At 41.3% G+C, this 13053-nt stretch overlaps 1 protein-coding gene across 6 annotated transcripts in view; it reads right to left on the bottom strand.

The window, feature by feature from the left end:
* MTUS1 (microtubule associated scaffold protein 1) overlaps window positions 1–13053 on the bottom strand; it is a 130712-nt gene that overhangs the window by 48113 nt on the left and 69546 nt on the right. The window contains exons 1-2 of one of the 6 annotated variants that reach the window (XM_054203658.1): window positions 10234–10252; window positions 9863–10140 (exon numbers count right to left, since the gene is read on the bottom strand). The exons of 4 other annotated variants lie outside the window; for them this stretch is intronic. In XM_054203658.1, coding sequence (XP_054059633.1) covers window positions 9863–9983 — 121 coding nt within the window. In that variant the 5' untranslated portion in view covers window positions 9984–10140; window positions 10234–10252. Of the gene's footprint in view, window positions 1–9862; window positions 11162–13053 lie in introns of those variants that run through there. One more of the 6 variants, XM_054203657.1, reaches the window with a different exon arrangement.

The following is a 13053-nucleotide window of genomic DNA, read 5'->3' as shown; positions in this document are numbered from 1 at the left end:
ATTTGCAAGGAACCATAATCTTTCCTTGAAAACAAGTGTACAAGAGACCTGTAAAATACATTTTGACCACAAGACCAGCACATTAATATGCAACACCATCACTTGTGCAGTATCCGCGGCTGTCTCGGATGGAGAGGACGGAGTGGCTTTTTAGTTCAAACTCAGAAGCTATTTATTCAATCATACTAGTATGAGCTGATGTTACATGACTGCAACAAATGTCACTGGACTTCAGCATGGCACTGAAGTGCTGCCCAAAGGATATTATGGAAGAAAAAGTAGGACAGGCAGTGGGAACTTAAAGAGCCTCCACAGCCTTGGTTATATTTTGTATTATTGTCTTTGTGTCAAAACTATTTCTGAATGTATCCAGCAACAGCTTCCCATGTTTACAAAACTCTACATCCACTTAAAGACAAATAAATACAGATTAGACTCAAATTCACTGATGATGTTCTTTAAAAAGCGAGGTGATAGCACTTCTAAGCATGTAGGAAGCACTATAATCAGTGCTAACTTATCTATAAGAATCACACTTTACCTACCAAAAGATCACTATAAAGTTCAATTCTAACGTTTTCCTCATAAAACCTATGTAATTTGTAATTTCAAGTTACAAAATAAATAGCTAACATCCAAATTCTCCTTTTGGTACACACATACTAATTTTTTAGAGAAGTCACAAATTTCTGACTATAAAATAGAGTACAGAATAATTCAGAGACCAAGCTAGGAGATGAATTTTGCCCATGGCTTTAAAAAAAAAAAAAAAAAAAGAATAACCAGTGATGATATAGGTGTGATTAAGCTTACAGGTTGGAAATGAACTGAGAAGAGCAAAGTTTACAGTAACTGTTTGACTTCCCACATCCCTTCAAGAATCAGTTCCAGAGCTCTTAGGAGCTATGTAGGAAATGCCAATGTAGCATCGGCACAGGTTGCCCGGAGAGGTGGTGGAGGCCCCATCCCTGGAGACATTCAAGGCCAGGCTGGATGAGGCTCTGAACAACCTGATCTAGTTGCAGATGTCCCTGCTCACTGCAGGGGGTTGGACTAGATGACCTTTAAAGGTCCCTTCCAACCCAACACATTCTATATATTCTATATGACAAAAAAAATAACCAAGTAGTTACTTTGCGAAAAGCATTAATCCGTAGCATCATTTCCACACAAGAGAGCAGAGGCACACGTTTACCCTATTTGCAGAGGACTGCCCTGGCATGCCTAGAAGATCACGTAAGAAAGTTGGGTTAAACTTTTTCTACATGTAACTAGAGGATTATCTATTTCTACAACTGTTTCATAGAGCTTGGTTAAGACTCTGAGTTACTCTACACCAGTACTGTTTTTCTAAGGCACTAGAAATGGTATTTGTGCATATCCACTGACATTGGGTTGGTTCACACAGTGCAAGTTACTTTTACATATATATATATTTATATATATATAAAACTATTCCAGTTTACAGTTTAAGCACCTGTGCTATTCATTCTTTTGATTACACATATGAATACAGTTAACGTGAAGTAAAGTCTCTGCAGAATGAAGGAAAATTTAAGCAGCCACCAAAATTAGAGATAAGCTCACAACTTTAAGAAAGTGTATTTTAGGAGGCAGCAGCATACCATGTTTTAAGGAATATCAGCATAGTTGAACATGTGTCTAAAATTAACCTTGAAACGGTACTTTAAAGCTACCCTAGCTGTGAAACACAATTTGCTGGTCAATAGAGTAAAATGGCATTGTAATAGAACCACTTCAGTTGCTGCTGGTGAAAATCATCCATGTGAACTCAATCTTCCATGCTTCAGTGCATGCGGAAGACAGAAAACATCCATCTCAAGTGCTCCATACCAGCTCTAGGTGCTGCTGGAACATCCCCTGCTCAAAAGACACACCAAATGGACTTACACAGTTCCTGGCAGGCACCATGTCATAGTTAAGGACCTATTTGTGTATTTCCTGTTATGTTAAACCGTTTTCCTGTTATTAAGCAGCAAAGATGCCTCCCCAGGGACATGCCTAGAACATTGCACACCATTGTTTGAGGAACAGCCTGAGCGCAACCCAACGGAGCCCCTGTGGAAACATCTTGCCACGCTGAAAACAAAACAGAGAACAGGGCAGCACCCAGCGCTTCTATCAGCCAGGAGATGCCCCTTTGAGAGGGGCACAGTCCTTCCGCTGCTTGCTGACTGCCCCTGGAAGTCAGGGGCTTTCTCTTCCCAACAACTCCTAACCGAACTGCACAACTAAAGATGGCTTTGCAAAGGCTGCCCGGCAGGCACCAGCGCTCCCCTCAGGGAGGGATTGCTTCCCATGCCTCCTCTGGAGTCCAAGCGGTTCCTGTGGAGGAGGTTTAAAACATTCATTGCATCTTTGCATTTAATGTTCCCCCAAGGCTCTTCTGCTTAAGCTAACAAGGAGCTATGAAGGTGAAAGACTTACATTTTCTGCTTCATTGGGTGGTGGGCAGGGAGACAGGGAAAGAAGACTACAGAAACTTTCTTGAGGAGCTGATACCTCAGGTAACTGCAGTGTTCACTGGGGGATACCTATAACTTACCGCAAAGACCAAAACCCATATGTAAGGTTAACCCCCACACAAGATTTCTAACTGCCAACACCTCTACTCATGCCACCAACAAACACAGCAAGAAAACTATTCACTGCACATTACACATGCATCTCCTCTTCCCTGACCCTAACTCCTAGCTGAGAGGTCCCTCCTGAGGCACAGCAATACATGTTTAATAGGGTTAAACCTGCAACCGGTTCGTATTAGGACTTTTTTTTTTTAAGTGGCAAAAAAATCCCAATTTGATAAGCAGGTGGTAGTTTGTGCAGTAATACTTGTGGAAAGAAGTGAGCCTTGATTTTATATTGGTTATACAACAAGTGGCCCATGTTTATGGCTAAGAAAAGCAAAGTTTTCTAGCCTTCTGTTTTATTCAGAGTATAATAATTTGCAGACAGCTCTATAAATAAGCTCACTCGTTCTGCTGAAAGCATTCCCAGTATTCCTGTTTTACTACTTCAAATCTTCAAAAAAGCTCAGCAGAAAGTCTATTCTTGTAATCAGTATAAACATAAAATTTTTAATGATTTCAGTGCTTCTGATATTAGCAATATTCACACACAGATAAAATAAAGGCCACCAAAATATCTTGAGAGTTTAAAAACAGCACTAAAGAAGTCATTAATGAGTATTATTTGTAACACTTCCCTGACTTTTCTACTGAAGGATTGCTAGTTCTCTTTAAGAAAAGGATGAGCTTCCATGAAAAGAATTTCACCGCAGATGTTCCCAGCTGTCCTGTTTCCTGCCTAACTCAAAGTATTTCCATAACATCACATACAAACTGTTCACACGAGCATCTTGAGGAAGAACCTTTACTCACTCTAAATGAATAAGCAGCATGCTACCATGACAAGAAATAGCAAAATTAAACTTAACCAGGAGCTGAAGACAGGACCCAGGGTTATTAGCACCCTTGCTACAACCAGCAGAGACCAGTAAAGATGATACCAACAGAAGGTTCATAAATAGCAACTGTAAAGAAGTATCTCAGCCAGATACAAGCCAGGTTATTTAAGGTGGGTTATTTCTACATTTGAGTACGTGGACAGCTAAATTGAACAAGACTTTTTTTTTTTTTAAAGAAGATTTAAACGTGTAAGTTATACTGTTGATGCATTCATTTTTTCAGATCAAATGCAATTTTCTTCTCCCTGTAGGATGAAGGTCCGAAACAATACTCCCATTAATTTAATGGGGAAGAGCACTGCTGGTGGACATGGTGGAAAAAGTGCTGGTGATAGCACTAACTGTAATCTAAATCAATAATTAATAATTCTGCAGCACTAATTTACCATATTATCATGGTAAAAATAATTGCTTAACCTCCCCTTAAAAATAAGATTTAATTCAATCAAATCTTTCTGACAACACCACATTGGACCAGAGAGAGTAGAAACACCTAGAGAAGACCAAACAGAGGTACAGGTGAAGTCAGCCAGCTTGACCTTCGCTGCATTTTGTTCTGGGGGAAGACAAGCCAAGAGAGATGGGGTCTGCTTGCAAACAGTCTTCCAAATAAGTTAGTTTTTGGTACAGTACTTGGTGAAACAGTCAAGAGCTGTCTGAAACACCAGCACTTCTCCCAAAGGCATCAAATCTATCAACTTTGGACCTAGGTTCTTCCTATGCAACATGCCACTCTGAGATTAGAATTTTATAAAATAATAAAAGCAGCGGAGACATTGCTTCATTACATGACACTAAATTAACAGCCAATCTATAATCAGCAATTGTTATATCTTGCCATTGGTTGCAATGAGAGTGGTAAGTGTGGTTCCAATCTATCCAGTACTGCCTCCACAGCACTTCACATATAATTATGTTTAATTAATTGAAGATGCCAGAAACTTTTTCTGCCTTTCACTCCCCTCCCACATCAGAGATTTCCGTGCCAACAAAGAAGGAGTAACACAAAACAGTCAGCCAATTGGCTGCAAATACTCAATACATTGCATTCTAGCTCTGAAATTTCATGGTATTATTTTTCCTCAAAGAAGCTACTGCTTTATGCCTTAGAAAGTTCAAATTAAAAGGACTGAATAGGTAGTAAGGCTTTATTTGTCTGAATGCTGCAAGCCATTTCTGCTATGGAAACAGATTCATTTGCACAAGCTGCAAAACTGGTAGAGACAGCTTTTAAAGGTTTAAGTCCAGTTTTACCGCACTGGAAATCCCCCGAAGTAATTTAAAAGCTATTCTGGTTTTTATGTGCAATTGTAACTGCCTGTCACTTCCAAACCCCAACCTACTTCACAGCAGTGGGAGCTGCAGCCAGGCCCTTTTCACCTATGAGACGTACCAAGGGGGAACAAACGCACACTTAGAATATGAAACAATATTAGAAGAGATAATTTTCTAAGTCTTTGATGTTTAGTCTCCAATTAAGTGTTCTATGAAGTTGAGCTTGAAGAAGCAATTCTACTTATTTCATGTTGACAAATACTTGAGGCATCCTTCGCCTATAATTAATCCCTTTAAGTGAAGGAATAACAAAATCCAACATCATTCCGTACAGCAGAGCCAGAATGCAAAAGCTGCCACACATCTGCTGCTGTTCACAGCACTCCGGTTCTTTCTCCAAAGATTTTTTTTTTTGAGCAAAGCTCCTCATTTACATTCATTTTCATGGACAGTTTAAGTGTTAACATCACATATAAGTTATTGGTTTGACTTTGGTGTGGTTTTTGTTGGTTTGTGATTTTTTTGGTGGGGTTCTAGGGGGATTGTTTTTTTAATTTTTAATTTTTTTTTTTTTACCAGCTCCTTTCTGCTCTCCGGGTTTCCTTTGAAAAGGCTTAGAGTTACCTTCATTTTATACCTATTGTAAATGCACCGGTTGGATGAGACTTGTATAGAGTACCATCTATACTTACAAACTCCAAAACACAGAGCCCTACCACCTGAAAATAAGAACCTCCATTTAGCTATGACCTACACACCTACTGAAGCTTTGACCTATTAAGACTGAAATCAAGCAGATCGGGCAGGTCATTTAGTAGCCAGTCTTGACTAGATTAAGCCAGGAGGCAAAGAGTCTCACTGACTTCAACAGGAACATGATTAAATCCAAAACCCCTCATGACGAATGCTTTCCAGCTATTCAACTTCAGCTCGGAAGAGATAAGCTGGCTTTACTTCTGAACTATATTTTTCCGTGGTAGGTGACACAAATATTTAACATACTCATCTTGTATCAAATCTCTCCAGCAGACTTTCAGATATAGAATAGTTAGTAGGGTTGAACGTGTTGGGTGTCTTTCTACAGTTCTGTATTAAACTGTAGCGTCAGATATTAATCAGTACTTTAGCTATTCTTCGGGGGGGAAAAAAAAGGCATGTAAACAGTTAAGCAACTCATGACACCTGAGGCTTTCAGAATTTCAGAAGAGCACTGCTTTGCGATGCGCAGAAGTCATTTTGTAGTTCCCAATGTGATCTGACACAGGATTTAGGGAAGAAATAGCATTGGAAAAGGATGTCATCTGCTCAAATAAACAGGTCTGTGACATTTGCTTGTTGCTACCAAGGCAAAAAGGACATTTTTAAAATTGGTATTGCTGAAGGTTGACATCGGCTACTGCTTGTCCTCTGAGACACCTCTTATTCCCAAGGTAATAAAAGAGTAACTAGGTGTAGTAAGCAACAGAAGTCACCAGAGAGATAAGAGCACTGAGTACTGTTTGCTTAGAGGCAGAAAAGAAAGAGGAAGAGCAGCAAGAAGGGCTGGATGAAGACATTTTGAGACAAAACAGTTTACCACAAAAGCAACAGTACAGTTCAGTATACAATCCTTGAAACACTCTGAACAAAAGGCACAAGAGCTTTGACCTCCATTTGCAAAACTAGTTCCTTGGCTAGAATTTTATCTTTATGCAAGAGACAACATAAGTAACTCAAAATGACTATTTTGAATCATTCATACAAGAATGTCTTTCTCTGGCAGTTTACACAGACTCATAGAGAGATGATGATTTACTCTGTCACACCACTGATGCATGAAGAGCCTAAGAGCACTTTAGTCACTCTTTGGTAAAAATCTTTAATGCTTTGATAAAGGAAGCAAATGTTATATTTCATCACCGAAATACACTGCTTCATATTTAACTCATATCCATCATGTTTATGCAGTTCTGAAGCGCTGAGATTTTTGTTGCAGTTACTTGCTACAAATAAGTTTTACGAGCCACAGGATGGGTAAATAAAGTATTTCCTGAAGCATTTTAGTGGTTTTGTTTGCTGAAGAGGACACACATTAGATACAGCTAACAGTGCAGGTGTACCACCAGTACCTGAGAAAAAATGATGCTTCAATGTCTGCCTGCTTTTAAAGGGAGAAGAAACTTCTGCATATGATGATCTCGAAGCAGTGTAGCGCACACAGCGATGGAAGTCAGACACAAGGCAACGAGCTGTATGACATTAAAAAGCACTTTAAATTTTACAGCAATTTTCCTCTGGATTTATTCCGTTTCTAGAAAAAAAAAATCCAATTTTATTTGTTTTTCCCTGAACGGGCTGTGTGCTTATGCTGCAAGATATCTGAACTACTCCAGTTACTTTGACACCTCCACATGAACAAGACGTAAGCAGTGCCAACACACTCCAGCTCAGGGATCCATTTCACTGTAAATTCAAAAACTAATCTAGACTAACGTAACACCAGTGGAAACAACTGTACGTCCAGCCATCCTACATACTGGGAGGAAACGGCGACAGGCTGCTGCAAAAGATCCTCAAGTCAGAATGAAAACCCAGGAGCGAGTTCCATCCTCTTCCTCCCAGCAGTGCTCCCATCCTAACTTCACCGAGATGCGGCACCGCAGACCGGCAGCCGGGACACGGTAACAGAAGAATCCAGCTTGACCTGCGCTCCACGCTCCTGTAAAACTCTACATTTCAACAATCACTATCAGCATCTCAAGGATGCTCTACAGCCATACAAGGTAGTCAGTCTATGCTGTTATGAAAGGGAGCAAAGGATGAAATCCACAATAATGCTTATTAGAAGTGCAATCTACCCCCAAACTGGCACTGAATGGCGCTTACGTAAGACTCATACATGTTCACATTCCTGCGTGGACCCTGAAATTCCTTTTTGGAATTGCTCCCCCCCTTATTTGTTGATACAGTCCCAAGTATATTCTATTTCTCATTGCTTATGTGACCTTGGAAAAAAGCCACATGTCATTTTAATCCAATTAAAGCACTACAAGGAAAGATACTCATTCGGGCACTGCAAAAAACCAAACACGGCTCCTCCCAGCATGTATCAAAAAAAAAAAAAGAACCTTTTACACTTGTGATATACATTGTCACTACCTCATCTACTGTTGCTGAGTTTTATGAACCTGAAATAATCACTAATAAGCTTCAATGCATTCCACTGTCTCTAAAACCACGGTATATCTATACATACTCGTGCTCTCCACTACAGAATATGACCTGGTTTTCAGATGCCCTACTTTTTTTGGTATATTCAGCTCTAGCTAACCACTGGTCAGCTTTCTGCTAACACACCGGCTTCCTACAAGACACAGGGACAGCAAAACAGAAGGGGGAGACCAGGTGAAAACTTCCCTCAGCTTTCAATGCTGTACCATCAGCCTGTACATGCTGCACACGGAGAAAACACACAGAAGTGCTGAATAGACCTTCTCTATTTAGTGAAGTGCTGCTTAACTGGAACACAGGGCAAGCCATCTATTTTACACGCTGTATTGAACAGAGGCATCCTGCAGGCAGGTTTTGCTTCCACATCCACTCAAACGATGTAAAAACCACGGGTCCTTATCACTGTAAAATTCCTGTGATATACACACTGACATTTATTTTTATTTTTCAAAATTATACAAATTTCAAGGCATTGGGAAGATTAAACATTATCTCCCCCCTCTTCTCTTTTAGGATTTTCCTCCCTGGAATATGTGCAATGTGGAAATTTCACACTGTCAGCAACATCAAGGATGTACATATATGCACGAAGACTCCCCTACACAGGAGTTTTTAGCATCAAGGAGTTTTAATCCTAGCTTAAAGCCATGCAAGCAGGCTGCAAACAGAAGCCTGTATTGTATTTGAAGAGTCAGCCGGTATTATGTCCGTAACTGAATTTATCATCCAGGAGGGGCTCGGAAACCGGATTTACTTTGCCAGGGATAAGTAATGACAAGGCGAATGGCTTAAGCTGCCGTGTGAAATGCCAGGACAGGAAGGAAAGCTGGCTGGTGGAACTGAACTCCAAAAAAATAAAAGCAAAGAGGGTGGTGTTCAAGAGAGAAAGGAAATGCCTGAGAGGAAGAGCTTCTGCAAAACTAGTTTATGTAGCTGCTTGCTCCTCCCCGAGTAACATGCAAGAGAATTAGAAATAGTGCAGTGGAGAAAGACTTATGTAATATGCAGGCTGCCATCGTTTTCTCTATGTCATGTAGCCTAGCCAAAATAAACAAACAAACACAACAAACAAACAACTGCCAGCCTCCGCCAAAATGACACATGCATGTCCTGGAACAAAGCTCTGCTTCCCATAACCTTGTTCCCATTCCACATACTGGCTTTATTTGCTTTACCTGCCACTGAAGATGAAAATCAGGTCAGGCACAGCTGAGAATTTTGTGGTGGTTTTGTTTGTTTGTTTCTTTGTTGTTTTGGGATTTTCAGGTTTTGGGGTTCTTTTTTTTTTTGGGGGGTGGTGTGGTGTTTTTTTAAACACACACTTGCCTTGAATGTCTCAAACTTCGTACTTTTTAGGTTTGTATGGACATAAGTGAGCATAAAAGTTTGCTTGTCCTACTTGCAAATAAGACGTGTTTAACATGACGCACATGATAAGATACCTACAGGCAAGTATTCAAATATTTTTCAGCAGAAAGCCACACCGTGACAGCCCGTATTCATTCCACTTCCCTCCCCATTTGCCCCCTGCACACAATCTAGGTATAGAAAAGACATTGCCCCCAGCAGATAATCATTAAAATGATGAGATAAATATTTAATAGCACAGACTTCCCGATACTATTTTTGGACATGTGGGAGGAAAGAGCAAATCCCAATTTGCATTTCATAAACAGACTAACCATCTTCCAAACGAGCAGCTCGGCACGGGTGCACACATACACACAGAATATGAAACTCCTTTGCTCAAAAGTCAGACTTCTGTATGTAATTCAAAAAAAACTTTCACGCCCAGTACGGTTTTTATTTGCTAAAAATAAGCTGCTGTTGAAGTAAACAAGGTATTCCCTCAATGCATGCTCTAATCGTCATATTAAAAAGCCCACAAACCTGTATGAAATATAACAGTGCTTTTCTTGTAGCCAGAAGGGAGACGAATGTTTCGGAGCAGCCCCTTTGCTGTCAGCCGTACACGCATGTTGGATAAGGAAAATTTCGGGGACCATAACATGTCTTCAGCGCAATTGGAAAGCAAACAAGCAAGAAATAGCCTCCATGTACTGTCACATACTATGTTCTTAAGTCGCTATTGGCAGAAGTGAAGCAATTCTTGCAAAAGAAAACAGGCTTGAAGAAATAATCAAGTCTCCGTTCCTTCACTCTTATTCCTTATGAACAGACAGGCAAAAAAAAAAAAAATTAAAAAAAATCAGTAAAAGCAGATATCCACAGCGTAAATGCTGCTGGCAGCTTCTCCTCACCAGATGTTGTGGAAACAAAGCTTGTCCTCAGAATAAAACCGACTTAGTGACTCGGAAAACCAACAGCCTCTGAATTGCATCACAGTGTTGATGCTTAATCTGCTACGGGACTCCGCGGGACTGGGAGCTAGAAAAGGAGAAAAGGGAGGAGGAGGAGGATGAGGAGGGAGGAGGAAGAGGAGGAGAAGTGGGTGGTCTCCCCAGCCGAATATATCATCCAGCAATGTCACAGACCATGTAATTGTTCTTGGAGACTGTTAGGGAGATTATTTGAGTATTTCTGGAGGCATGTTTCAGCTCCCCTCTCCAAGGATCCTTTCAGGGTGCTTTTTTTTTTTTTTTTAAAAACAGTTTCTTTCAATTGACATGAATTTATCAGCTAACATCTTCTCCCAGAGTTTCTTTTGGCATTAAATATTATGTCAACATTTAAAGTCTTGACAAATCTGCAAACACGTCTATTCTCTAAGAACAATTCAGTATCTGAGATCTGCTTTAAGCGAAATACTATTTATCTTGGCAGCTCGACACTGCAGATGCTTCCATTTATCAGAAGAGGAGCAAGGAGGGAGGCATCAATTTCATACTAAGCCAGATCTCTGCCAGCTGGGTTCTGAAGGCACCCAAACATTATAGCAAACAAGCAGTGTTACAGGAGTTCCTTCAAAATAGATGCTGTCTCCATATTTAATTAGCTCTCTCAAAAAAATATTTCTTCTTACTGTTTAATGAGCTCAAGTTTTCCCATATACCTTAGTCGCCTTCAGATGCCACTAGCAAAAATAAAATGAAAAATAAAGTTAGAAACTAGAAAATACAGACGACCGTAACTGTTTTACAGAGATTAGAAAGCGTCACATTTTTCACCTACGACCACGACTATAAATACATGCTGCCGAGGCACTGCAGGCTGGCACTGGCCACCTTTCTGTGTAGAGAGCAACATTTCACTACTTTGCCCACATCAGCATCTGCCTTGCCAGGCAGCCACAGGAGCAGGGACACCCAAGGACCTCACAGCCAATGCAGGAGACAAGGCAGTAACAGCTCGTGCCTTCTTTTGGCGTGCTTGAAGAGCTGCCCCCCACAGCTTTTTTATATTTTTAGAGACAACAAAATCAGGTACATTTCCATTGATCCCACACTTCCGCCATTTCACCAAACCACAGCTAATGCTCTCTAGCACCCATCCCTCTGACAGGTTTTCTAGTTCCAGAAACCATTAACCCAACTTGCTCTGAAGCGGGTATAACCCAAAGCAAACATAATGCCATTGACAGGTCGCATCCCAGCAATACCTTACCTGTCCTCTCCATACCACAAATCTATTATATTTCAGTGACATGTCTTACTTGCTCAAGACACGTAACATTTTAAATCCTCTACTGCTTATTTACCCCATCGGCTAGAACTAAAAATAGCATTTTGCCGCTTTACCCTGGGCTCCCGGTATCTCTAACGTCACACAGGCCAATGCAGCGACAATAAAGCAGCTCATTGTAAGTAGAGCAAAAAGAGCCGCAGCCCCGCGTCGAGGCCATCAGACCCATCAAACCAACCTCCCCAGCCTACTGATGGAGAATACTGCTGAATGTGTTATGGTCGTGTACCAAAAATATTTACTTCCCAGCACAGTGATTTACCACCAACTCTGAAGTACCAGAATACATCTTTGGTCCGCACAAATCCATTCAAAATAAGTACAAAGAGAGCAAATTAGCTTTTTTTTTGGTTGGTTCCCAAGGCAGCCTCTGCAGACAGCAGGGCATGCATGTCATTACCGCTATAAAATCCTCATCTATTCCTTCTAGTCTGAAGAGCTTTGTCACTAGCAATGTGCGTTCATCTATCTTTCCAACAGCCTGCAGATCCAGACCCTTTCCTAATCCAACACCACTGTCAAAGACATCGCCTCCTTTCTGCGCTGGAAGATTATTACACTTGGAAACCACGCTGAGCAGAAAGCTAGAAGGCTTGTTACGGCACATTACAGTAGCCTTGCGTACTCAGCGTAGTTCATTAGCCCATTTCTTCAAATATTAGATCAGTATTGTCAAATCCTCTCTTAACGAAGGCATCTTGAGATTTTGACCAGGCCTACAGCCAGTCTTCAAACACCACTCAACATCAGCCAAACCAGTTTCTACCCTTCTGCCACAGCACCCACACGAATGCCCTGTTTCCCTCCTGTCCTCCTTGGCTCCCCAAGAGGGGAAATATATGTTCTCTCACCATCCCGATTTGATGCTCACAGAGATGGAAACAGTCCAATCAGATTAAAAAAAAACCCGCCACAACACCACACAACAAAACCCCCACACCCAAAAACCAACCCACCGCCTTTCCCCATCCTTGCAATGGTGCCTGGGAGAACGGTGAAGAACTTCCCCCCCTCTACTCCACTCTCCTGAGACCCCACCTGGAGTACTGCGTCCAATTCTGGAGCCCCTACTACAAGAAAGATATGGATGATGCTGGAACGTGTCCAGAGAAGGGCCACGAGGATGATCAGAGGGCTGAAGCACCTCTCCCATGAGGACAGACTGAGAGAGTTGGAGTTGTTCAGCCTGGAGAAAAGGCGGCTCTGAGGAGACCTTATAGTGGCCTACCAGTATCTTAAGGGGGCCTACAGGAAAGCTGGGGAGGGACTTTTTAAGATGTTGGGTAATGGTAGCACTAGAGGGAATGGATTAAAACTAGACATGGTCGGTTCAGACTGGACGTTAGGAAGAAGTTCTTCACCATGAGGGTGGTGAGGCACTGGAACAGGTTGCCCAGAGAGGTGGTGGAAGCCCCGTCCCTGGAAGTTTTTAAGGCCAG

Source organism: Rissa tridactyla, chromosome 5 (assembly GCF_028500815.1).
Source record: "Rissa tridactyla isolate bRisTri1 chromosome 5, bRisTri1.patW.cur.20221130, whole genome shotgun sequence".
NCBI lineage: Eukaryota > Metazoa > Chordata > Aves > Charadriiformes > Laridae > Rissa > Rissa tridactyla.
The sequence above is the reverse complement of the archived record's forward strand: the minus strand, read 5'-3'. Positions and strand labels throughout refer to the sequence as shown.